Below are 26944 nucleotides of genomic sequence, written 5' to 3' on the forward strand. Positions count from 1 at the left end.
AATATTTTCCCTGTAGAATCCTTCACTATTGCAGCTTGAGGCTTGAATTTTTTCTTCAGTTTTTCAGCTTGAGAAATGCTGAGCATGTTTGTCCCTTTCGGTTATCTAACTCCAGGTCTTTGCACATGTCATTGTAATACTTTGTCTTCTTGAGTCACCCTTCGAAATATTCTGTTCAGCTATTTTACGTCCTCATTTCTCCTATTTGCTTTAGCTACTTGACATTCAAAAGCAAGTTTCAGAGTCTCTTCTGACATCCATTTTGGCCTTTTCTTCCTTTCCTGTCTTTTTAATGACCTCTTGCTTTCTTCAAGTACGATGTCCTTGATGTCATTCCGCAGCTTGTCTGGTCTTCAGTCATTAGTGTTCAATACATCAAATCTGTTTGTGAGATGGTCTTTAAATTCAGGTGGGATATACTCAAGGTCGTACTTCGGTTCTCGTGGACTTGTTCTAATTTTCTTCTGCTTCAATTTGAGCTTGTGTATGAGCAATTGATGGTCTGTTCTGCAGTCTGCCTCGGTAGTGTTCTGACTGATGATGTTGAGCTTTTCCATCATCTCTGTCCACAGTTGTAGTTGATTTGATTCCTGTCTCTTTCATCTGGCAAGATCCAGGTGTATAGTAGCCATTTATGTTGTTGAAAAAAAGATATTTGCAATGAAGAAATTGTTGGTCTTGAAAAATTGTATCATACAATCTACAGCATCATTTCTATCACTAAGGCCGTATTTTCCAACTACCGATCCTTTTTCTTTGTTTCCAATTTTTGCATTCCAATCACTAGTGATTATCAATCCATCCTGACTGCATGTTCAATCAATTTCGGACTGCAGAAGTTGATAAAAACCTTAAATTTCTTCATCTTTGGCTTTAATGGTTGGTGTGAAATTTGAATAATAGTCTATTAACTGATCTTCCTTATAGTTGAAGGGATATTGTTCTAACACTGACAGCTTTGTACTGCAGAATAGATCTTGAAATATTCTTTTTGACAATGAATGCAATGCCATTCCTCTTAAAGTTGTTATTCCCAGCATAGTAGACCATAAGATTGTCTGACTCAAAATAGCCAATACCAGTCCATTTCAGTTCACTAATGCCTAGGATATTGATGTTTATGGATTTTAATTCATTTTTGACAATTTCCAATTTTCCTAGATTCATACTTTGTACACTCCACATTCCAATTATTAATGGATGTTTGCAGCTGTTTCTTCTTTGAGTCGTTCCAAAGTGAGTGACTATATAGGACAGAGTAGAACTGCTCTAAAGGGTGTCCAAGGAGTGGCTGGTGGATTCAAACTGCCAACCGTTTGGTCAGGACCATATAAATCAATGGTTCACCAACCTGGCTGCACAATGCAGTTACCTGGAAAGGGTTAAATAATCCTGATGCCCAGTCCTCTCCCAGATATTCTGATTTAATTTGTCTGGGGGCTGTTTGACAATTTGGATTCTTAAAAGCTCCCCATGTGATTCTGAAGTGTAGCCAGCCTTGCAACCTACTGACCCTATTCTTGAGGGCTTGTAACAAGACTTCGTCCTCTTATCTTCCTTCTACCATTATCTTGCTGGTGCTGTTTTTGTTCTGTCATCTTTCCCCCTCCTCCCCACACATGCCTGCAGATACTTGGATGATGAATTTCTCTCTGCAGTCAGGCTAGAATAGCCTCCAAGTGACCTCATTAGGCGTCCTTGGTACATAAGGAAAATCTGGGCAAGGAAAGGATTCCCACCCAAAAGCAATGTTCACTCACTGCTGTGTTATGGGACCTGTTTTCTTGAGTCATCCCACACTTGCTGTTTTCAAGTTGAGGAGAGATCTAGGAGACAACACACTGGTCGTCTTTTCTTATCCTTATGTTGGCACCTGACATAGTGAAAGCTCAAGTTCCCTGGGTGGGCACTATTTCTCAGTTTTTTCTCTTGAGGGCGTGCCCCTGGGTGGTGCAGAAGGATAAGCATTCATCGGTTGGAGGTTTGAATTCACCTAGAGGCATCTTGGAAGAAAGGCCTGGCAATCTATTCTGGCAACCTACTTCCAAACAATCAGACATTGAAAACTCTATAGAGCACGGTTGTACTTTGACACACATGGGGTCACCATGAGACCGAAGTGATTTCCATGGCAACTGTTTCGTTTTGTTATTATCCCTCCTCACGCGCTACTGAATTCCACTGCACCTCTCTTTTGGCTTTGCAGCGCTCAAGCGCGCTTAAGGTCCACTTAAACAAGTTAAGGTTCTAGGGAAGTAAAGCCTGCGCCTCTAAAACCACTCCCCTCTTCCCTGCTCCTCTAGGGTTTTTTTTTTTTTTTTTACTGAAAAGATATTTGCTTTTCCAGCTGGCCACTCATCGCAGCCCCACCCTAGCAGCGGAAAAAATAGTTCTCGCTTCCTGCCCTAGAGTGCTCCTCCCACCCCGCCCTGGACTCCTCTTCCCCAGTCTAGGGCCCCTGCGAGCCGGTGCCACTAGAGCCCCCGCCTTCGTCCCGCCCTGCACCTGGCTGCTCAAACCCGCTCTCCACCCCGGTCGTCTTCGCCCCACCCTTCTGGTGACTCAGCCTGTCTCTGTCCGAAGCGCAAATTTAACTCGAGTGTAGTGCTAGGCGCTGCTGCTTACAGCTTCTTGCGCCAACCTGCTTCTTGCTGCTGGTGCCGCGTAGCCCTGGGGCTGAGTCCCTGTCCCCAGGCGCCATGAGCCGTGCGCGGCGGAGTGCCCCGGCAGTGCTGCACCTCCTCGGGGGGCTGACCCTGCTGCTGCTGTGCCCACCGGCCGTCCGGGGTGAGTGGGGGCCGGGTACCCAGGCCCAAGGGTTAATCCTTAGACGGTGTGGGAGGGGTCGGATACGTCTCCTTGACGACGGAGAGGGTCTGGGGACCTGGGGAGGTGAAGAATTTGGGCACCGGTAATCGTTCCCGTAATCCTGTACTTTTGAGGCTCAGGGCTCCTAGTATGACCTCTTGGGACGAGGAAGCGGATCTCCGCTGCTAATCAGCACTTGAGGGTCTTACCGTGCAGGACCCCAACTGGCATGGCTTTAGGGGCGAGACGTGGAAGGTTGAGGAAACAGACGCGCTGAGTTTGCAGAGCAGCCAGACGTGGAAAGTGGAAAGGAAGGGCTCGAAGAGAGTCAATTTTCCTCAAATCCCCAGCAGGCGTCAAAAGCCATCATTACCTCCCTCTTTGGTTTTGGGAAGGGAAGGTCGCTATGAATTGAAAAGCGGTGTTTCGTTCAGTTCTGCTTTTTTCCTCCCTAGGTGACTGTGGCCTTCCCCCAGATATACCTAACGCCCAACCACCTTTGGGAGGTCTTACACGTTTTCCTGAAGATGCGACAATAACATACAAATGTAACGAAGGCTTTGTAAAAGTTCCTGGCAAGCCAGACTCCGTGGTCTGTATTAAGGATAAATGGTCAGAAGTTGCAGAATTTTGTAACCGTACGTTCTTTATTTCTTTTTAGAAGTTATGGGAATGGATGTATCTTGTTAAGTTTATTTTTATACCTCTTTTTTTTTCGGAGTGACTGGTAATTGATCGTTTTCTACCGTTACTAAGCCCCAGGGTACACCTTGCTGGCACTTCGCACTCCAGCTAAATGAAGACTTACTTCCCGGAGCAGGTCCTAATTGGTTAAGAGTGCCTTTCCTAACTCTGCACCTCCTGTCCGGGCTAATAGAGAAGAGAAACACTAGGGATTGTTTAGGGAGTAAGTTACATATAAATATATTTGGCAGTTACCTTGAGACATAGCATAGGTGATCGATTTTCTTAAATTTCATTTTGCAAAGTAGGACTTACCAAACATGACTCTGCGGTGGCATTTTAAAAAGCTCTCTGAATTTATTTCAAATTCTTTTAGTATATACAAAGCCCTGTGTTAGTGTTGAGATACACAAGTGACATAAGACTTGATCCCTGCCTTTGACTGAACGACTCAAAATCAATGGAAGATACGGTCGGTAATGAAACTGCCACAAATATATTTTGAAGCCAGGTGTGAAATAGTCTCTCTTTTTAACTTTTTTTTTTTTTTTTAATATATTCATGAGAAAAGGTAGTAGGATGAAGTATATCAACTTTGGACATGTATCAGGTTTTATGGTTTTCGACTCTTCCACATATATTACTTCAAATCCTCCCCACAATCCCATGAGGTAAGCAGGCTCTAGTCCCCACTTTACAGTAGAGGAAACAGGCTCTCAGAAGTTAAATAACTTCCTCAACATCAGCAGCTCCTAAGTGGGAGACCCAGGGTTTAAACTTGGGTCTTTTGACTAGAAATCCAGTGCCCTTTCACTATACCATGCCTTTCTAAATTCACATTTGTTCAACTTTTTACAGTTTATACTTTTAGGTACACTTGATCCTTATGTGATCCTTGTCCTCATGGAGTTGTTGTGGGGATTAAAAGTGTTTATATTTAAAAAACAAAACAAAACATTTTGAAGTATTCAGTAAATATTAGCTATTATTATTACTGTTATTTTTGTTGTTCAGCACATCAGTCTTGGGGTCTGGATATAATTGGCCCTCATAAGGGAACTAACATTTTTTGAGTGACCGAGTTATGCCAAGCTGTACATTGGGAATTTAGCTGGATTATGTTATCTGAGAAATGGCAATTGTGACATCTGCAGACCCAGTTGACTTCACAGGCCTCCAGTGACTAGGAAATGAAAGTATGCATGTGACACTCATGATACACTGTGGATGCCATAGCGATATTAATATAGATAAATGCCAGATATGTACAGAGAAGTATAGAAAAAGGGGTGATTTAAGGCCCAGGTCATTAAACATAGATTATAACAATAAGCGATAATACTTTTTGTTGTTGTCTTTGTTACTACTTTTCAGGTAGCTGTGATGTTCCAACCAGGCTAGTCTTTGCATCCCTCAAACAGCCTTACAGCAAACAGAGTTATTTCCCGGCGGGTTCCACTGTGGAATATGAGTGCCGTTTGGGTTACGAAAAGGATCAGTCTCTATCTGGAAAACTAACTTGCCTTCAGGATTTCACATGGTCCAAGCCTGCTGAATTTTGTAAAAGTGAGCGTGGGGTTAAAGAGTATTCCTAATCCTGTGGTGTTTGGGGAAAGTGATATCTCTTCCCTCGTTCATGCTGGAACTCAATGTGTGTATGCTGTTATTTAGGGTGATTCTTAAAAGAACTATTAGAGTCCTTTTATTTTAAATTAAGCAGATTTAGATGTTTGTTTGATAGGAATAGTCATTCACTCACAGATTTCACACTTATTAGTTTAAGATTACCTGGTGGTACAGGGGTTAAGCGCTTGGCTGTAAACCAAAAGGTCAGGTTAAGTGCTTGGCTGTAAACAAAAGGTCTGGTTCTAAGTCACCAACTGCTCTGCAGGAGGGAGACGGGCAGTCTGTTCCCTTAGAGATTTCAGCCTTGAAAACCCTATGGGGCAGTTCAGCTCTGCCGTACAGGGTTTCTATGAGTTGGAATTGACTCTACAGCAGTGGGTTTGGTTTAAAATGAAATAAGTATATATTCTAAAAATGTTGCTTTTTTGGAAAAAAAGGGTATAATGTTTCAAGGGGATGTTTGTCTTTCTGCATGCCTAGAAACAGTATCTACATGAACACTCGGTAAATTATAAAATGATAGTAGAATAAAGAAACCTAAGCATAAGAAATATCAGTGGTTCAGATAATTAATGTGCATGTGTGTGCCTTCTAACTTAATGAAAAGATAAATATGTTTATATTCTCTTTTAGAAAAAGCATGTCCTGATCCTGGAAAAATAAAAAATGGTCATGTCAATATACCAAGTGGCATACTATTTGGCTCCGCCATCTTCTTCTCCTGTAACACAGGGTAAGTTGCGGCCTGCTAAACACTCTGTATTTAACAAAGGAAAAAACAATTAGTATTTAACACATAGCCAGTGTTTACGAGTTGGTAGGAACTAAAGCCACCCCTCTCCTCAAACACCTTTCTTCATGAACTCATCACAATGAAATTTAGGAAAGTGGGCAATAAAGAAAGAGTTCTCGCAGCACCAAACTCTCTAAATTTTTAGATTTCAATACATATATGATTCAATATAAAATTTCAGATGTTGAGTAATTATCAAAGGAAAAAATTTAACAAGAGATTTGTTGACAATGCTTGCAGAAATTACTACGTTTAAGAGTTAAACCTGAAATCAATCTTCAAGTTCACTAAAGAATGAATTTGCATGGTGGTTTTTCTATGTATCATCTGTTATGTCCTGAGTTAAAAACATTTTTTCCTAGTGCACTAATATCATTCTGACTAAAGTTGTTTTCTAAAAGTTCTCTGAGTCAGGAAAGAAGGTCACTTCCTAAGTATCAGCAGCGTCTCAGACACTGCCGAAAGCTTCACGTTCATTTTCTCACTTGGTGTCTGCAGATTGAGTTGCGCTGTTCTGTTCTCTCTCTCTGTGTCTCTTTTTTTTTTAAATAAAATAAATATATCTGTATCATTTTTCCCCTGTACTGCACACAAAAATTTGAGTTATTAATAAAGAATCTGGAGAGTGCTTTGAACCCTTTAAATAGAAGTTGATTCTGTTGTTCTTAGGGTTGTATTGATCTTTCAGAACTCAGAAATATAAAAATGCAAGCATCTGTATCATATAAATGTGTTTTAAAACACTTTCATATTTTGTGCATGTGCCCAATGCACATAAAAATGTCTTCTATGTTGTATAGCTTTTTATCCTTTGGATGCCACCTTTTTAAATTTTTTATTTTCCTTTTATTGACCATTTATCCTCTCTTGTTTTGTCTCCATTTTTTTTTTTTTTTTTACTGGTGTAGTAAATATTTTTTAAGGTGATATTCTGAAGAAACTGAGGGAAGTCACATATGTGCAAATGAAACTATTTCTTTTTTCTCCCCTTATTGCTTTAGGTACGAATTAGTTGGTGTAACTTCTAGTTACTGTTTGCTTATGGGAAAAGATGTTGGGTGGAGAGACCCACTGCCAGAGTGCAAAGGTAAGACTTTAAGAAGTCTAAACTCTCAGGTTGTGGAGCTAAATAATGAATGACAGATTACCTTCTGCTGATTTAGAATTATTTACTGTATATATTTATAGTTTCCTCACCTTTCAACCTGACTGTTTTAGCTAAAGACTATTTCTAGTGAAGCCCCTTCCTTTATTAGCTGTGATGATAAATCACCAAGGCTTTTTGAGCTAGTTAATATCCTTAACTGTATAATAAGCATTAAAAACAAACTCACATTTGTATTGTATTGATCATTTTTTATCTAGCCATTACTTTTAATAGTCAAGTAAAAGATATATATATAGTATTTTTGTTCACGATTTTGTGGATGAAAATACTATGAATCAGAGAGTCTATAGGACTTGATTCTCTATCCCATAACAAGGGTTAAGAGAAGGCGTCCAACCCAGGTCTCTTGATTTCACATCCATCACATTCTCTAAGACCAGTGTTGCCTACCTGCCTACCTCCTTTTAGGATTATGGTTGCCTGAGACAATTATTTAGAAGTGTTTTAAAGTGCGATGTATTTTTTTCACCAAAGGAATAAGGTTACATAATAAAGAAGAAATATGGTTTCTGTGCTTGAATATCTTCTCACGGGGAGAAAAGGCACAGAAATGATATCATAAATGGATTATCAAGCCTAATTTATGTCCATTATATGCATGTCTCATAAAAATTGAGAGTCAGAGGTCCACAGCATTTTAAAATGCCTGCTTTATTTCTGCCATACTTCCCTCTTTCTACACTTAACTCATACTACTGCAAGTGACTTCTGAAAACCCTATTGTCAACCCCCAAAAAACCAGTGCCATCGAGTCGATTCCGACTCATAGCGACCCTATAGGACAGAGTAGAGCTTCTGCATAGAGTTTCCAAGGAACACCTGGCGGATTCGAACTGCCGACCCTTTGGTTAGCAGCCGTAGCACTTAACCACTACGCCAACAGTCATCGCTAAATTGAAGATTTTGCTGTTATTAAACTAGGGTGGAGTTAGTGTAATTAACAAGAGTTTATTGATTGACACTCTGTGGTAGGAAATGTGTGGAGTCAACTGACAGGAAGACAAAAAAAAAAAAAAGAAGCCCTTGAGATCAAGGATTTCGTTCCTATCACAGCTACCTTGCACCCCCCTCCCACCTTCTATATCTGCTACTTCTCCTTTGTCTTGTCATTATTATTATTTTAAAATTGTTTCCCTTGCTACCACCACCACCTTTCCCGTGGCCACCACCCAGCAGTATTTTCCTAAGCACATGCTGTCTTGAATTTCACAGAAATGTGGATGCCAAGGATATATCTTAGCTTAGAAGGGCTTCTGCACTGCACACCCATGTTGTCTTTGCACTTGGCCACGTTCAGTCCCCAGTCCTACCCCCTGTCATGGTGAATATCCTGATTTCCCTTTTCCATCTGACTCTTATTTATCTCTCCAACTCAGCAACCACAGACCTCTGCATCTCGCAAGAATGAGTCTGTTCTCCTAAGCAACCCCAGTGTCTTCAACTCTCCCTATAAAGTCCTGTTTCCTGTGTTGCTACTGTTGTTGCTGTTAGGTGCCATCAAGTCGATTCCAACTCATAGCGACCCCATGTGACAGAGTAGAACTGCCCCATAGCGTTTTCTGGGCTGTAATCTTTACAGGAATAGGTCACCAGGTCTTTGCTCCTATGGAACAGCTGGTGATTCGAACTGCTGACCTTTCAGTTAGTAGCCGAGCGCTTAACCATTGTACCACCGGAGTTCCTCCTACTTCCTTTAGGCTCTAGTTTTTATTTCCCATACCAGATACTTTTCTGTTTTGGCAATACTGGTGAGATGGAGTGGAAAATACTTAAACAATTAGCTGCTCCAGTGCGCAGCTAATTGTGTACGTGGGGATGCACAGATATCTGTGCACATTAACTCATGTTGGAGACAGGAAGAACAGTGGACACATTCAAGAATTATCTTAGTTATATATCAAACAGAGGTAATACTTGTTCACCTCTGAAGTAAGCCTCACTGTTAGATCTCGTCTATCAAAAAGCCCTGTTTCCTCATTTGTTGGCCAGTGTTTTCTTATTTAAATGTGATTCCAAGTGACTGTTGGTGCCAGCTAACCTGGAATTCACCCCTGCCACATACTGGCTGTCCTCCCAGACCCTCCCTTTGTCTTAGAGCCCTCCACCACATAATCACTAGATCATTTTGCTTTACCTGTGTCTTACCTTTCGTCTGCATGACCTCTAATACAGTTCTCTGCCCTCATCTGGACTGTTGTAATCAGGGCCAGGCCTACTATTCTCAAGGCCCAGGTCAAGAGTATAAATGAAGGTCCCTGGCCTAAAACCTGCCCCCACTCAAATAGCTCCCCCACCTCTTTCCACACTATGAGGGACCTCTCTCTGGTGCGTTTAAGTGGACAACCCAGCTTGCACATCTAAGCCACTTCCACCATGACCCTTATCCCCGCTCTGTTGCCCTTTGGACCTGTAGGCGTGCACTTACCAGTATAACTACCCCCATGAGTATAGATGAGGGGAAGGGACGCTCTCAGGCCCTAGAAGGGGTATGTTGCTGTTGTTGTAAGTTGCTGCCAAGTCTATTTTGACTCATGGCAACACCATGTGTCCAGAGTAGAACTGCTCCATAGGGTTTTCAAGGCTGCAACCTTTCAGAAACAGATAAGTAGACCTGTCTTTTGAGGCACCTCTGAGGCGTTAGAACTGCCAGCTGTTCAGCTAGCAGTCAAGCACTTAACATTTTGCACCATCCAGATAACCCAGAAGCGGTATACTAAACCGCAAAACCAAGCCCATTGCCGTCGAGTTGATTCCGGATATAGACACAGGAAATCCTGGGTGCTGGTTTCTGGAGCATGAGCTAGAATGGAGGGGCATACACTCTCATCAAGGATATTCTCTGAACCCTGATGATAAACCACTGGTGAGGAGAAGCATAGCCAGAAAGTGGCCAGAACATGGCCCTTTGAAGGGTGGGAGCTGCTCAGAAGTCCCACTTGCCTGGGTTCTGGGTGACAATGATTGCAGTAGCTTCCTGCCTCCATTCTTGCTCTTCATTAATGTTTCATCCATACTCTCCCCGGAGTGATCTATCTGAAATATGATTGCAGCTTGTCTCTTTCTATCTTAAAGCTTATTAGCATCTCCCCATCACTTACGAAGTCCAAACTCCTTACTATAATGTCCAGACCAGTCATGGTCTACCTGTCTCTCATGTTCATGACTTGCCTCATACCTTATGCTATACCAACACAGACTGCATTTAGTTTTCTGTGTACTTCACGTTCCTTCTTGTCCCCACACCATTCCTTATGCTGCTGCCTCTGCTTCGCATGCCCTTCGCACCTTTCTTTTCTTGGCTATATTTCCCTCATCAAAAGTCTGCTTTGGTATAGTCCTTCTGGAAGCTTTTGCTGGCTCCCCAAGATGGCTTAACTGTCCTTCCTCTCTCTTTCCACACCACTGTGCACACTGCTGTGATAATCCTTACCAGTTTGTGTTGGAATGCTTTCTTTGGCTCTTTTCCCCACTAGATTTTAAGACATAGGAACTATATTTTATTCAGTTTTCAACTCTGCTTATGAACAATTTTGGGTGTGTATTAGACGCTCAGAAAACTTTTGAACTGAACTGATGGTGATATGCTTAGTAACTGTACACCCTAATTTGGTGTAAAGCAGATTAGCTTGTTCTTGCTCCTTGCTGTGATCTGTGACCCAAGAGTAATTTATAAGTTTGCTAGTATTCTCTGATTACTTATGTGCATCTGGTGTAATATAACTTGAGGTATATATGTGATTATGTTGCTTTCCTGCTAAAAAGCAAAACAAAACAAAGCAACTTCATGGCTCTAGAGAATGTGGAACCATTGGATTTTTTTTATCAGGGCAACTGCCAGAGTCCTCTATTTACAAGATAACTAGAATAGTTCCACTTATATTTATTGTACAAATTGGGCTCCTCAGTAAAATTTACTTTGACTATAAGGCTCTGTGAGTCAATATATGCTTAAATTTTTTTACCCTAGAAGTAAAATAACTACTTTATAATACCAACATTCAACATCCTCCACTCTATTAAAAATGATCAGTTCATATCACCTAAGTATACCACCCAAATTCCCCACTTTTTCATTTGGCATTATCCCCCCTGGAATGAAGAGAAGTGCTTTTTCACTGTATTGTCTTAGAAAAAAGGAGCCCTAGTGGTGCAGTGATTAAGTGGTAGGCTGCTCACTGAAAGGTTGGTGGCTTGAACCCACCTATATTAGTTATCTAGTGCCACTATAATAGAAATACCACAAGTGGATGGCTTTAACAAAGAAAAATTTATTCTCTCACAGTCTAGTAGGCTGCAAGTCCAAATTCAGGGTGTCAGCTCCAGGGGAAGGCTTTCTTTCTCTGTTGGCTTTGGAGGAAGGTCCTTGTCATCAATCTTTCCCTGGTTGAGGAGCTTCTCAGCGCAGGGACCCCAGGTCCAAACAACAGGCTCTGCTCCCAATCAAAAGCCCAGGAGGGCCACCCTGAGGAACAGAGGTATGAGCAGAGGTAGATTGAATTTTACTAAAACTGTAACCAGGCCCGATCCCTGGAAGGTTGAGAACTTGATCACCTGCAACCAATATGCCCACAAGCAGGGAAACCCTCTCATTAAAAAAAAAAGATCATATCATTTGGATATTTTATATACAATACATGTCATACAATAAAAAATCATTAGACATGTAAAGAAGAAAGAAAATAGGAGCACATTAAAGAAAAAATTAAAACAGATAAAGAAGATCCAGATAATTGAGGTAGCAAACAAGAGCTTTACAATAAATGATTAATATGTTAAGACAATAAAGGAAAAGTGGACAAGAGAGTACATGAAGTTATGGGGGACTTCAACAGAGAACTTAAATCTCTAAAATGGAGTAAAATGGGCATTCTGCAGCTGGAAAATATAATACCTGAAATTAAGAACAAATTAGACAGGTTTTAACAGCAATTCGGATATGGTATGGAAAGTATTAGGAACTGGAAGACAGGTTAACTGAAGATACCCAGAGTGAGGCACAAAGAGAAAAAAAGAATGTAAAATATAGATTAAAATGTAAGACATATTTGAAACATGTTAAAGTGTTCTAATAAACGCTAGAAAGAAAGGAGAAAAAGATAAATAGGAGCAGAAGAAATATTCAAAGGATGATGACTGAGAATTTTCTAAAGCTGATGAAATGCATCAATCAACAGATTCAAGAAGTTCTATAGACTCTAAGTAGAATAAAAATAAAACTACTTCAAGGCACCTCATAGCAAAACTTTGGAAAAAGAAATCAATGATAAAAGCATCAAGAGTCAAAAAGACAACTATCTGGAAAGGAACAACAGTGAAACTGATCACTGATTTCTCAGAAAAACAATGGAAATTAAAAGACAACAGCGAGGAGGCGGGGCCAAGATGGCGGAATAGACAGACACTTCCGGCGAGCCCTCTTACAACAAAGACATGAAAAAAACAAGTGAAACGATTATATTTATGACAAGCTAGGAGCCCTGAACATCAACAGCAAAGTTAGAAAACAGACTGAGTGGGAGGAGGAGGAAGAGACGGTACAGAAGCAGAGAGGAGTTACCAGACCTGAATCACCAGGAGTCCTCAGACACCCTTCCCGGGAGCAGCTGCGGTGGGCTGGTACGAGCATTCGGTCCCAGTTTCCTCAGGGAGAAGCAGCCAGCAGCACAGCCTACTCACACCTCCGGAACCAGAAAAGAACTGCGCTCTGTGCAAAAGCTAAGTACTTGTGTATATTTTACCACACCTCCCCGCCCCCAAGCCAGCTTCAGTGGCTGTTGATTTCCCTGGGCCTGAGATAGGCCCTGTTGAGCACCTAGAACCATCCTCCCAGCCTTGGAGAAGAAATAAATTTGTAACTGGGGGGAAGGATAATTTGTCAGCTCCACTAACTTGGGGAGCTCAGAACAGAAGCAGCTCCTATCCAGGCATAAATGGTCCGTGGACTTTAAGTACCTTTCCCCCCTGCATGGACCTGTGTGGGCCTATTTCAGGAGAATAGGGCCTTGTTGGCAGACTACAACTGTAGCAGCTGTATGGTGGAGAGGTTACTATTTGATATTTGACACCACTTTGCCTATAAACAGGGTCCACACCTACCCACATCAGAGGCCTAAGGACTGGTGGCTTCACTCAGGTCACCCAGACACCTGCAACAGGGATCCAAGGATAAGTGGTACCTCCCAGTCCTTACAATCAATAACATTGGGTGCCCATGATCCATCTGCAGAACCCACCCACCTATACACTCTAGGGAAGAGGGATGCACTTTCCCCAGAGACACTTGGGGGACGATTCTCAGCCCCCTGCCTTGTTCAGAGCATTACCCCCTGCTGCAACCAGATACTGGTACTTACACCAATCACCCCTGCCCCTCTAACACTGTAGAACAGAGCCTGTACTACACACTTGATGAGCAGCTACGTGGACACCTGAGCTGAATCCATACAAGAAAAGTGAATGGACTCCTAGACATCTGGTGACGGGACGACAGAGCATCAAAGGTGAAAATAATCAAGCTAGCTCACTCGAGCACCCATTTGGACATATCAAAACACAACAAAGCAAGAAGCTAGGATACAGTAAGCAAACATAAAATAAACTAATATGATAACTTATAGATGGCTCAGAGACAACAGTCAATATCAAATCACATAAAAAAACAGACCATGATCACTTCAGCAAGCTCTCAAAACAAAGAATCAAGGGATCCTCTAGATAAAAGTACCTTCCTGGAATTACTGGATGCAGAATACAAAAGATTAATATACAGACCCTTCAAGACATCAGGAAGGAAATCAGGCAATACGCAGAACAAGCCAAGGAACACACAGATAAAGCAGTTGAAGAAATGAAAAATGTTATTCAGGAACATAATGAAAAATTTAATAAGCTGGAAGAATCCATAGACTGACAGCAATCAGGAATTCAGAAAATTAACAATAAAATTAGAGAGTTAGGCAACTCAAGACAAAGAGGAACAGAACTGAGCAAGTGGAAGGCAGAATTTCTGAACTTGAAGATAAAGCACTTGGCACCAATATATTTGAAGAAAACTCAGATTAAAAAAATTTTAAAAATTAAGAAAACTTAAGAATCAAGTGGGACTCTATCAAGAGCAATAACTTACGAGTGATTGGAATACCAGAAAGGGAGGAATAACAGAAAATACAGTGACAATTGTTGAAGATTTGTTGGCAGTAAACTTCCCTGATATCATGAAGGATGAGAAGATATCTATCCAAGATGCTCATTGAACTCCACATAAGGTAGATTTTAAAAGAAAGCCACCAAGACATATTATAATCAAACTGCCAAAACCAAAGATAAAGAGAGAATTTTAAGAGCAGCTAGGGATATAGGGTTGCTATGGGTTGGAATCAACTCGACGGCATTGGGTTTGTGTTTTTTTTTTTTGTTTAGGGATAAACGAAAAGTCACCTACAAAGGAGAGTCAGTAAGAATAAGCTCGGACTACTCAGCAGAAACCATGCAGGCAAGGAGGCAATGGGATGACTTATATAAAGCATTGAAGGAAAAAAATTGCCAGCCAAGAATCATATATCCAGCAAAACTGTCTCTAAAATATGAAGGTGAAATTAGGACATTTCCAGATAAACAGAAGTTTAGAGAATTCACCAAAACTACAAGAAATATTAAAGGGAGTTCTTCAGTTAGAAAATGAATAATATCAGGTATCAGCCCAAGACTACAACATTTGACAGAGCAATCAGATGTCAGCCCAGGCACTGAAATCACAAAAATAAATCAAGGTAAAAAAAATACTCAAAACAGGGAAACAGCAATGTTTTTATGTAAAAGAAGACAACATTAAAACAATAAAGAGGGACTAAGAAATGTAGTCTCATACCTTTCATATGAAGAAGAAGACAAGGTGATATAAAGAAATAAAAGTTAGGTGTAAATTTAGAAAAATAGGGGTAAATATTAAGGTGAACCACAAAGGAGACAAACTGTCCTACACAACAAAATAAAATACAAGAAAAAAATACTCAGCAGAAACAAAATCAACAACAACAAATAAGAGGAAATACAATATGTAAAGATAAACTACTCAGCACAAAAATTAAGTGGAAAAAAGAAACTGTCAACAACACACAAAAAAGACATCGAAATGATAGCACTAAATTCATACCTATCCATAATTATGCTGAATGTAAATAGACTAAATGCACGAATAAAGAGACAGAGGGTGGCAGAATGGATAAAAAAACACAATCCGTCTATATGCTGCCTACAAGAGACACATCTTAGACTTAGAGATACAAACAAACTAAAACTCAAATGATGGAAAGAAAATATGTCAAGCAAACAACAATCAAAAAAGCAGGAGTGGCAATATTAATTTCTGACAAAATAGACTTTAAAGTTAAATCTATCAAAAAGGATAAGGAAGGACACTATATAATGATTAAAGGGACAATATACCAGGAGGATATAACCATATTAAATATTTATAAACCCAATGACAGGATGGCAAAATATATAAAACAAACTCTAACAGCATTGGAAAGTGAGATAGACAGCACCACAATTATAGTAGGAGACTTCAACACACCATTTTCAGTGAAGGACAGGACATCCAGAAAGAAGCTCAATAAAGACACGGAATATCTAAATGCTACAGTGAACCAACTTGACCCTTCAGACATATACAGAACACTCCACCCAACATTAGTCAAGTATACTTTTCTAGGGCACATGGAACATTCTCTAAAACAGACCACATATTCGGTCATAAAGCAAGCCTTAGCAGAATTGAAAACATTGAAATATCACAGAGCGCCTTCTCTGACCATAAGGCCATATAAGTAGAAATCAATAACAGAAAAAGCAAGGAAAAGAAATGAAACACTTGGAAACTGAACAATATCCTGCTCAAAAAAGACTGGATTATAGAAGACTTTAAGGATGGAATAAAGAAATTCAGAGAATCCAATGGGAATGAAAACACTTCCTATCAGAACCTTTGGGACACAGTGAAAGCAGTGCTTAGAGGTCAATTTATATCAGTAAATGCACACAAACAAAAAGAAGAAAGGGCCAAAATCAAAGAATTATCTGTACAGCTTGAACAAATAGAAAGAGAGCAACAAAAGAAACCCTTGGGCACCAGAAGAAAACAAATAATAAAAATTAGAGCTGAACTAAATGAAATAGAAAACAGAAAACAATTGAAAGAATTAACAAGACCAAAAGCTGGTTCTTTGAAAAAATCAACAAAATTGATAAACCACTGGCCAAACTGACAAAAGAAAAACAGGAGAGGAAGCAAATATCCCAAATAAGAAATGAGATGGGCAATATTACAACAGACCCAACTGAAATTAAAAGAATCATATCAGATTACTGTGAAAAATTGTACTCTAACAAATTTGAAAACCTAGAAGAAATGGATGAATTCCTAGAAACACACTACCTACCTAAACTAACACAAACAGAGGTAGAACAACTAAATAGACCCATAACAAAAGAAGAGACTGAAAAGGTAATAAAAAAAACTCCCAACAAAAAAAGCCCTGGCTGGAAGGCTTCACTGCAGAGTTCTACCAAACATTCAGAGAAGAGTTAACACCACTACTACTAAAGCTATTTCAGAGCATAGAAAAGGACAGAAAACCCCCAAACTTATTCTATGAAGCCAGCATATCCCTGATACCAAAACCAGGTAAAGACACCACAAATAAATAAATATTTCAGACCTATATCCCTCATGTACTTAGATGCAAAAATCCTCAACAAAATTCTAGCCAATAGAATTCAACAATATATCAAAAAAATAATTCACCAGGACCAAGTGGGATTCATACCAGATATGCAGGGATGGTTCAACATTAGAAAAACAATTAATGTAATCCATCATATAAATAAAACAAACGACAAGAACCACATGATCTTATTGATTGATGCAGATAAGGCATTTGACAAAGTTCAACACCCATTCATGATAAAAACTCTCAGCAAAATAGGAATAGAAGGAAAATTCTTCAACATAATAAAGGGCATTATACAGAGCCAACAGCCAACATCACCCTAAAAGGAGAAACTCTGAAAGCATTCTCCTGGAGATCAGGAACCAGACTAGGATACCTTTATCACCACTCTTTTTTAACATTGTGCTGGAGGTCCTAGCCAGTGCAATTAGGCTCGACAAAGAAATAAAAGGCATCCAGACTGGTAAGGAAGAGATAAAAGTATCTCTATTTGCAGATGACATGCTCTTATACACAGAAAATCCTAAAGAATCCTCAACTAAACTACTGAAACTAATAGAAGAGTTTAGCAGAGTGTCAGGATACCAGAAAACATACAAAAATCAGTTGGAATCCTCTACGCCAACAAAAAGAATGTTGAAGAGGAAATCACCAAATCAATGCATTTACAGTAGCCCCCCAAAAGACAAAACACTTAGGAATCAATCTTAGCAGAGATGTAAAAGACCTATACAAAGAAAACTACAAGACACTAGTGCAAGAAACCAAAAGAGACCTATATAAGTGGAAAAACATACCTTGCTCGTGGATAGGAGGACTTAACGTTATAAAAATGTCTGTTCTACCAAAAGTGATCTATAGATATAATGCAATTCCAATCCAAATTCCAATGGAATTTTTTTAATGCGTTGGAGAAACAAATCACCAACTTCATATGGAAGAGAACAAGGCCCCAGATAAGTAAAGCATTACTGAAAAAGAAGAACAAAGTGTGAGGCCTCACTCTACCTGATTTTAGAACCTATTATATCACCACAGTAGTCAAAACAGCCTGGTACTGATACAACAACAGATACATAGACCAATGGAACAGAATCAAGACTCCAGACATAAATACATCCACATATGAGCAGTCGATATTTGACAAAGTCCCCAAAGTCAGTTAAATGGGGAAAAGACAGTCTGTTTAAAACAAATGGTGCCAGCATAACTGGATACCATCTGCAAAAAAAATGAAACAGGACCCATACCTCACGCCATCCACAAAAACTAACTCAAAATGGATCAAAGACCTAAATATAAAATCTAAAACAATAAAGATCATGGAAGAAAAAATAGGGACCACATTAGGAGCCCTAATGCATGGCATAAACAGTACGCAAAACATTACTAACAATGCAGAAGAGAAACCAGACAACAAGGAGCTCCTCAAAATCAAACACCTATGCTCATCCAAAGACTTCACCAAAAGAGTAAAAAGATTACCTACAGATTGGGAAAAAGTTTTTAGCTATGACATTTCCAGTCAGCATCTGATGTCTACAGTCTACATGATACTGCAAAAGCTCAACTACAAAAAGACAAATAACCCAATTAAAAAATGGGCAAAATATATGAACAGACACTTCACTAAAGAAGACATTCAGGTGGCTAACAGACACGTGAGGAAATGCTCATGATCCTTAGCCATTAGAGAAATGCAAATCAAAACTACAATGAGATTCCATCTCACTCCAACAAGGCTGGCATTAATCCAAAAAACACAAAATAATAAATGTTGGAAAGCTTGTAGAGAGACTGGAACACTTATACACTGCTGGTGGGAATGTCAAATGGTACAACCACTTTGGATATCCATTTGGTACTTCCTTAAAAAGCCAGAAATAGAACTACCATACGATCCAGGAATCCCACTCCTTGGAATATATCCTAGAGAAATAAGAGCCTTTACATGAACAGATATATGCACACCCATGTTCATTGCAGCACTGTTTACAATACCAAAAAGATGGAAGCAACCAAGGTGCTCATCAATGGATGAATGGATAATTAAATTATGGTATATTCACACAATGGAATACTATGCATCGATAAAGAACAGCGATAAATCTGTGAAACATTTCATAACATGGAACAATATGGAAGGCATTACACTGAGTGAAATTAATCAGTTGCAAAAGGACAAATATTGTATAAGACCATTATTATAAGAACTTGAGAAATAGTTTAAACAGAGAAGAAAATATTCTTTGATGGTTACGAGAGAGGGGAGGGAAGGAGGGAGGGAGGAAGAGGGATATTCACTAATTAGATAGTAGATAAAAACTATTTTAGGTGAAGAGAAAGACAGTACACAGTGCAACTGGACTAAACCAAAAGTAAAGAAGTTTCCTGAATAAACTGAACGCTTCGAAGGCCAGTGTAGCAGGGACAGGCATATGGGGACCATGGTTTTGGGGGACATCTAAGTCAGTTGGCATAATAAAATCTATTAAGAAAGCATTCTGCATCCCACTTTGGAAAGTGGCATCCGGGATCTTAAACACTAGCAAGTGGCCATCTAAGATGTGTCAATTGTTCTCAACCCACCTTGAACAAAGGAGAATGAAGAACACCAAAGACACAAGGTAATTATGAGCCCAAGAGACAGAAAGGGCCACACAAACTAGGGACTACATCAGCCTGAGACTAGAAGAACTAGATGACTGCCCTGACAGGGAACACAAGAGAGAACCTCTGAGGGAGCAGGAGAGCACTGGGATGCACCCCAAATTCTCATAAAAAGACCATACTTCATGGTCTGACTGAGACTAGAAGGACCCCAGTGGTCATGTTCCCTAGACCTTCTGTTGGCCCAAGACAGGAACCAGTCCCAAAGCCAACTCTTCTTCAGACAGGGATTGGACTGGACCATGGAATAGAAAATGATATTGGTGAAGAATGAGCTCCTTGGATCAAGTAGACACATGAGACTATGTTGGCACCTCCTTTCTGGAGGGGAGATGAGAGGGCAGAGGGCATCAGAAGCTGGCCAAATGGACAAGAAAAGAGAGGGTGGAGGGAAGAAATGTGCTGTCTCATTAGTGGGAGAGCAATTAGGAGTATATAGCAAGGTGTATATAAATTTTTGTATGAGAAACTGACTTGATTTGTAAACTTTCACTTAAAGCACAATAAAAAAAAATCTAAAAAAAAAAAGACAACAGGAAGAAATTTTAAAATGATAGAGGAAAATAATCACTCACCTAGAATTCTATACCCAGCGAATATATCCTTCAAAAACAAATGCAAAGTAAAGATGTTTTCAGGTAAATAAAAACTGAGGGAATTTGTTACCAACAGACCAGACCTGTACTGAATGAAAAACTAAAGGAAATCCTGTAGGAAGAAAATAATCCCTGGTGAAACATGAAAATGCATGAGGAAATAACAATTGCAAGGGTAAATGAATACTGACTTTACAAAACAACACATGCAGTGCCTTGTGAGGTTTGCATCATATGTATGACAGAAATGCACAATAGCAATAAGGCAAAATGCAGAAGGGGTAAATTAGTTTTAAATGTTCCAAGGTTCTAGCAATACTAAAAAAAGTAGTAAAGGTGATAATCTGCACCATTCTAATACATCTTGCAACAATGCAACAACAGTCTAATACATCTTGTAACAGTGCAACAACATGCAAGCCCCCACAGTACAACAAACTGACAGATGCGGGGGAAATTTTGGAAGACAGCTACCTGGGCAACTGACTAGAAGAGATCCATATTTGTGCCTCTTCCAAAGAAAGGTGATCCAACCAAATGCAGAAATTATCAAACAATATCATTAATATCACACGCAAATCTTGCTGAAGATCATTCAAAAGCAGTTGCAGCAGTACATCCACAAGGAACTGCCAGAAATTCAAGCCGGATTCAGAAAAGGATGTGGAATGAGGGATATCATTGCTGATGTCAGATGGATCTTGACTGAAAGCAGAGAATACCAGAAAAATGTTTACCTGTGTTTTGTTGACTATGCAAAGGCATTTGATTGTGTGGATCATAAGAAATTATGGATAACGTTGTGAAGCACAGGAATTCTGGAACACTTAATTGTGCTCATGAGGAACCTGTACATAGACCAAGAGGCAGTCATTTGAACAGAACAAGGGGATACTGTATGGCTTAAAGTCAGGAAAGGTGTGTGTCAGGATTGTATGCTTTCACCATACCTATTCAATCTGTATGCTGAGCAAATAATCTGAGAAGCTGGATTATATGAGAAGAATGGGGCATCAGGATCGGAGGAAGATTCATCAACAACCTGCAATATGCAGATGACACAGCCTTGCTTGCTGAAAATGAAGAGGACTTGAAGCACTTACTGATGAAGATCAAAGACTACAGCCTTCAGTATGGATTACACCTCAACATAAAGAAAACAAAAATTCTCACAACATCATGGTAAAAGGAGAAAAGATTGAAGTTGTCAAGCATTTCATTTTACTTGGTCCACAGTCAACACCCATAGAAGCAGCAGTCATAAAATCAAATGACCCATTGCATTGGGCAATATGCTGCAAAAGTTCTCTTTAAACTCTTGAAAAGCAAAGAAGTCACCTTGAAGACTAAGGTGTGCCTGACCCAAGCCATGGTGTTTTCAATTGCCTCATAAGCATGTCAAACCTGGACAATGAATAAGGAAGACCAAAGAGGAATTGACGCTTTCGAATTATGGTGCTGGTGAAGAATATTGAATATACCATGAAATGCGAGAAGAATGAACAACTCTGTCTTGGAAGAAGTACAGCCAGAGTACTCCTTGGAAGCAGCAATGGTGAGACTTCATCTCATGTACTTTGCACATGTTATCAGAAGGAACCATTCCCTAGAGAAGGACATCATGCTTGCTGAAGTAGAGGATCAGCAGAGTAAGACCTTCCATGGGATGGATTGACACAGTGGCTGCAAGAATGGCCTCAAACAACATTTGTGAGGATGACACAGGACCAGGCAGTGTTTCATTCTGTTGTACATAGGGTTGCTATGACTTGGAATCAACTAGATGCCACCTAACAACAGCTACACCATTTTGCCACTGAAAGAATAGTAAAAGACTGTATAAGTAACAAGCTAATAAAGGGATAATAATGCCTATTTGCTCCAAAAGAAAGCAAGAGAGAGAGAAAAACAACAAGTATCATGAAATAGTTGGGTCAAATAGAAAATTAATAGGTGGTAGATTTAAACCCAACTTTAACACTAACTACACGAAGTGTAATTTGACTAAGATTGCCATACTAGATGAAAAAATAAAACCTAACTATTTGCTGTTTACAAGAGACAGACTTTAATCATAAGAGCACAGAATAGTTCAAAGTAAAGGACTGAAAAATATACTATGCAAACACTAACAAAAATAAAGCTGGTGTAACTACCTTAATATCAAAGTGACTTTAAGATCAGCAGTTCTTAATGATAAAGTGGTCAGTTTAACTGGAAGATATAATTTGAACTCTGTGCACTCAAACTTTCAATCTAAATATAACAAAAATGGACAGAAAGGGAAATAGACAAATGCACACAGTTGGCAAATTCAGTTACTATCTCAGTAGCTAATAGAATAAAAATTAGTATGGATATAGAAAATCTGAACAATTACTCTGAAATAAACTGACATAAAAGAGCATTGAATTTCACGAAGACATATGGCAAAGCTCTTGCAAGTACACATGGAACATTTACCAAAATTGACCATATGCTGGGGTATAAGCCTCAGTGCATTTCAGAAGTTTGGAATTCAGAGCATTCTCTCTGACCCCAGTGGACTCAAGCGAGGCATCAATATCAAAAAGATAACTAGAACAACATCAACCACCAGGAAATTCAAACTCTATAGTAGTACATAATCCTCTGGACCAAAAATGAGAACTAGCTTGGTAGAACAAAGAATGATGTTTATATCTGAGAGCCTTAGATCAAAAGTCTATATAAAACCTTCATTCACCCTAGTAATATCTATCATTTTTGAGTGCCCATTAGTGCTGTGTGATCTGCTAGGTGTTTTATGAGTTATTCCTTACAGTGTCCTGTAAGATAGGTAAAGGAACGAGAAAAAAACACAACACTCGAGCGCCTGGCCCACAACCTGTGCTGATGGTGCTGGTGGCAGTAGCAGGGGCAAATAACCCAATAAGCAAGGTAAGCACAGGTTTACTTGTGCTTACTTACTAATCTGTAGTGAAAAATTTCACATGGGTTTTTGTTCACATGTGAAATTGTTCGCTATGGATTAGTAAGTGTGCACAAGTAAGTCCATGTTTACCTTGCTCACTGGGTAATCTGTTCCTGTGAGGAGTTGTAAATTTGTAGGAAGGTGCTATGGGGTTGGGAGAGAGACAGATGCCAGCCATACCTGGAAGCAGAATTTTTGATGTGATGAAAAAATATTCAGTACAGATAATCTGGTAAGCAAGGTATCGTACTTATGTAGGACTGCTATAACAGAAATACCACAAGTGGATAGCTTTAACAAAGAGAAATTTATTCTCTCATGGTCTAGGAGACTAGAAGTCCAAATTCAGGGTGCCAGCTCCAGGGGAAAGCCTTCTCCCTCTGTTGGCTCCAGGGGAAAGTCCTTGTCATCAATCTTCCCCTGGTCTAGGAGCTTCTCAGCACAGGGACCCCAGGTCCAAAGGACACACTCCCCTCTTGGCTCTTCATTCTTGGTGGCATGAGGTCCCCCTGTCTCTCTGTTAGCTTCTCTCTTTTATATCTCAAAAGGGATTGATTTAAAATACAACCTAACCTTGTAGATTGAGTCCTGCCTCATTAACCTAACTGCCTCTAATCCTGCCGCATTAATGTTATAGAGGTAGGATTTACGACACATAGATGACAAAATAGTGGACAATCACACAATCTTGCCCTAGCCACGTTTGACACACATTTTTGGGGGACACAAGTCCACCCATAACACAAGGAAAGCACTGTACTTACCTTGCCTGTTGGATAATCTGCCCCTGGGCAGTAGTTTGGATTATAAATGTAATTTCCCTAATCCTGAGAGTAAAGCTATGCAGTCTCCTCTGTTTTTATCCTCATTTTATATATAACAAAACTGAGGCTTAGAGAGATTAGAGAATTTGCTGAAGGTTACTAGTAAGTTGCAAAAACAGGCTTACCCACTACTTCCTTAAAAGGGGGTTGAGTAAATAACCGAAAGTCACACAGGCACTGTTGTTGTTGTTAGGTACTGACTGTTCAGTTGATTTTGACTAATAGTGACCCCAGGTGACAGAGTAGAACCACCCCATAGGGTTTTCAAGGCTGTAAGCTTTATGCACGCAGATTGTCAGCCCTTTCTCCTGAGGAGCCGCTGGGTGGATTCAAACTACCAGCCTTTCGGTTAGCAGCTGGGCTTTTAACCATTGCACCACCAGGGCTCTTTCAGGCACTGAAGATCCCAAACTTTTGTTATCTTGTATAATAGTAATTCTCAGAATATGATCTTAACATAACTTAAGTTTCACATTATCTCTTACCTGATCTAAAATGCAAAGAGGAACTAAACTAACGTTCAGTAGTAGAATTCTCGCCTTCCATGTGGGAGACCTGGTTTGAATTCTGGCCAGTGTACCTCAAGCACAAGCCACCACCTGTCTCATTGGAGGCTTGCTTGTTGCTGTGATGAACAGGTTTCAGCAGAGTTTCCAAACTAAGATGGATTAGGAAGAAACACCTGTTGGTCTACTTCAGAAAATCAGCCAATGAAAATTCCATGGATCATAATAGTCTGATCCGCAACTGATCATGGGGATGGCACATGACCAGGCAGCATTTTGTTTCATTGTGCATGGGGTCGCCATGAGCCAGGGGCCAACTTGTCAACAACTAACAACAACCAGTACAAGAGGAGAAAAGGAAAGTTGTTTTTGTTTTTTACTCAAATTGCTTTTATTACTTTAAAAAAGAAGTGAAACAAATTTTCAGGTTCACGCAGTTCTCCTGAAAGTGTTCGAGAAAGTTTCCATGTTGTGATTATCTCAGTTGGTCCAGTGGTTGTGTCCTGTTCTTTGGTTTTAGCATGAGTATAAGAAGACAATTTGAGAGAGAAAATAAAGAGCAGAGGCTCAGGATGTCGCATGGAATGAGATCACTGTCGACCCAGACTTTGGTTTCTCTTCCTCACACAGAAGACAGCATAAGATCTTCAATACTACTTTGGTATAATTCTGCTGTAGTTGGCTCTAGGTGTAATTTGTACCAAGGCAAAAACAACGTAGCAGTTCAGGTCCTTGGGAAATACAAAACAAGGCTTAGGTTTCCTAAAGGTCATTTTGAGGTGTTTGTGAGGAAGAGAAAAAGAACCAGGGAGCAAGCAATCAGTTAAGCAGTCTTAATTTGCACAGTAATATTTACCTAATGGTTAATATCTTTCCTCCACAGAAAGCCTTCCAGCTACCAAGGCCCCACCAGCAGTTCAGAAACCCACCGCAGTAAATGTTCAAGCTACAGAGCCTGCACCAATTGCTCAGAAACCCACCTCAGCAACTGTTCCAGGTACAGAGGTCCCAAGAGGTCCTCAGAAATCTACCTCAGTAAATGCTCCAGCTATAGAGCCCCCACCAGCTCCTCAGAAACCCACTTCAGAAAATCTAGCTACAGAGCCCCCACTAACTGCTCAGAAACCCACCTCAGAAAATATTCTCGCTACACAGCTCCCACTAACTGCTCAGAAACCAGCCTTAACAAATCTTCCAGCTACAGAGCTCCTACTAACTGCTCAGAAACCCACCTCAGAAAATATTCTAGCTACAGAGCTCCCACTAACTGCTCAGAAACCCACCTCAGAAAATCTTCCAGCTACAGAGCTCCCACTAACTGCTCAGAAACCCACCTCAGAAAATATTCTAGCTACAGAGCTCCCACTAACTGCTCAGAAACCCACCTCAGAAAATCTTCCAGCTACAGAGCTCCCACTAACTGCTCAGAAACCCACCTCAGAAAATCTTCCAGCTACAGAGCCCCCACTAACTGCTCAGAAACCCATCTCAGAAAATCTTCCAGCTACAGAGCCCCCACTAACTGCTCAGAAACCCATCTCAGAAAATCTTCCAGCTACAGAGCCCCCACTAACTGCTCAGAAACCTACCTCAGAAAATATCCTAGCTACAGAGCTCCCACTAACTGCTCAGAAATCAACCTTAACAAATCTTCCAGCTACAGAGCCCCCACCAGCTTCTCAGAAACCCACCTCAGCAAATGCTTCAGCCACAGAGGTCCCAGCAACAGCACAAAAGCCTCCCGTATCAAATGCTCTACCAAGAGAGACCTCGCCAGCAGCCCAGAATCCCAACACAGCAAAGGATTCTGCTGCACAGGCCACACCAACAGCCCAAAGAGCCTCCACAACAAAAGCTTCATTTACACAGAGTCTTCCAACAACACAAAAGTCCACTGCTATACATGCCCCAGTGGCTAAGGGGCTCCAGACTACACAAACCTCTGTCCGTATCACAGCCATTCGGGGTCTAGCTGTTCCCAGGGCAACCACACGTTTTCATGCAACAAGCACCTCTAAAGGAAGAGGAACACCTCCTTCTTCAGGTCAGTTGACACTCTTCAGGCTTCCTGAGTACGGATTACGTGCTATGGTGGAAATATGAACTTGACCAGGACAGCAAAATTAAATAGTCTGATTTATTGTAGCCAGGTTTTTGTTGTTGTTGTTTTGTTTTGTTTCTCGTGTTAATGCTTTTGACTTTCTTAAGAGGCAGACTTGGATGGTGCTAGGGCAAATCTTTAAAAAAGAAACATTTTACAGGAAAGTTGTATAGAATAAAGTTGTAGCCCCACAAAAACAGTTCTAAATTAAGGTTGGTGATGAAGTTCTATTTTTTATAGTAACTTTAGGGAGTCACTGAATTCTGTAAGACCCCTTCAAAGAACCAAGTATGGTTTATGCCTGGCTCTGGCTTATTGACCAACCCATCCCTCAAGCATGATAAAATATCTCTCCAAATTCTGTAGAGTTACTAATTTAGTAAAGCATCTCCACAATGTCTACTAAGTAATTGAAAATACAGGGGTTCTTTCAAATAGTTCATATTGTTACAAGGCTCTTTAAATGGCAGTTTTTATGAAAATG

At 40.2% G+C, this 26944-nt stretch overlaps 1 protein-coding gene across 8 annotated transcripts in view; it reads left to right on the plus strand.

Moving 5' to 3' along the window:
• Positions 1–2463: 2463 nt before the first annotated feature.
• Positions 2464–26944, plus strand: part of CD55 (CD55 molecule (Cromer blood group)) — a 44610-nt gene continuing 20129 nt past the window's right edge. For 3 of the 8 annotated variants that reach the window (XM_049858012.1, XM_049858013.1, XM_049858014.1), the window contains exons 1-7: positions 2466–2787; positions 3264–3446; positions 4867–5058; positions 5752–5851; positions 6913–6998; positions 25243–25356; positions 26017–26403. In XM_049858012.1, the coding sequence (XP_049713969.1) occupies positions 2700–2787; positions 3264–3446; positions 4867–5058; positions 5752–5851; positions 6913–6998; positions 25243–25356; positions 26017–26403 (1150 nt within the window). In that variant the 5' untranslated portion in view covers positions 2466–2699. Of the gene's footprint in view, positions 2788–3263; positions 3447–4866; positions 5059–5751; positions 5852–6912; positions 6999–25242; positions 25357–26016; positions 26404–26944 lie in introns of all 8 variants that reach the window. The other 5 variants (XM_049858015.1, XM_049858016.1, XM_049858017.1 and 2 more) reach the window with 3 other exon arrangements.

This window comes from Elephas maximus, chromosome 18 (assembly GCF_024166365.1).
Source record: "Elephas maximus indicus isolate mEleMax1 chromosome 18, mEleMax1 primary haplotype, whole genome shotgun sequence".
Taxonomy (NCBI): Eukaryota; Metazoa; Chordata; class Mammalia; order Proboscidea; family Elephantidae; genus Elephas; species Elephas maximus.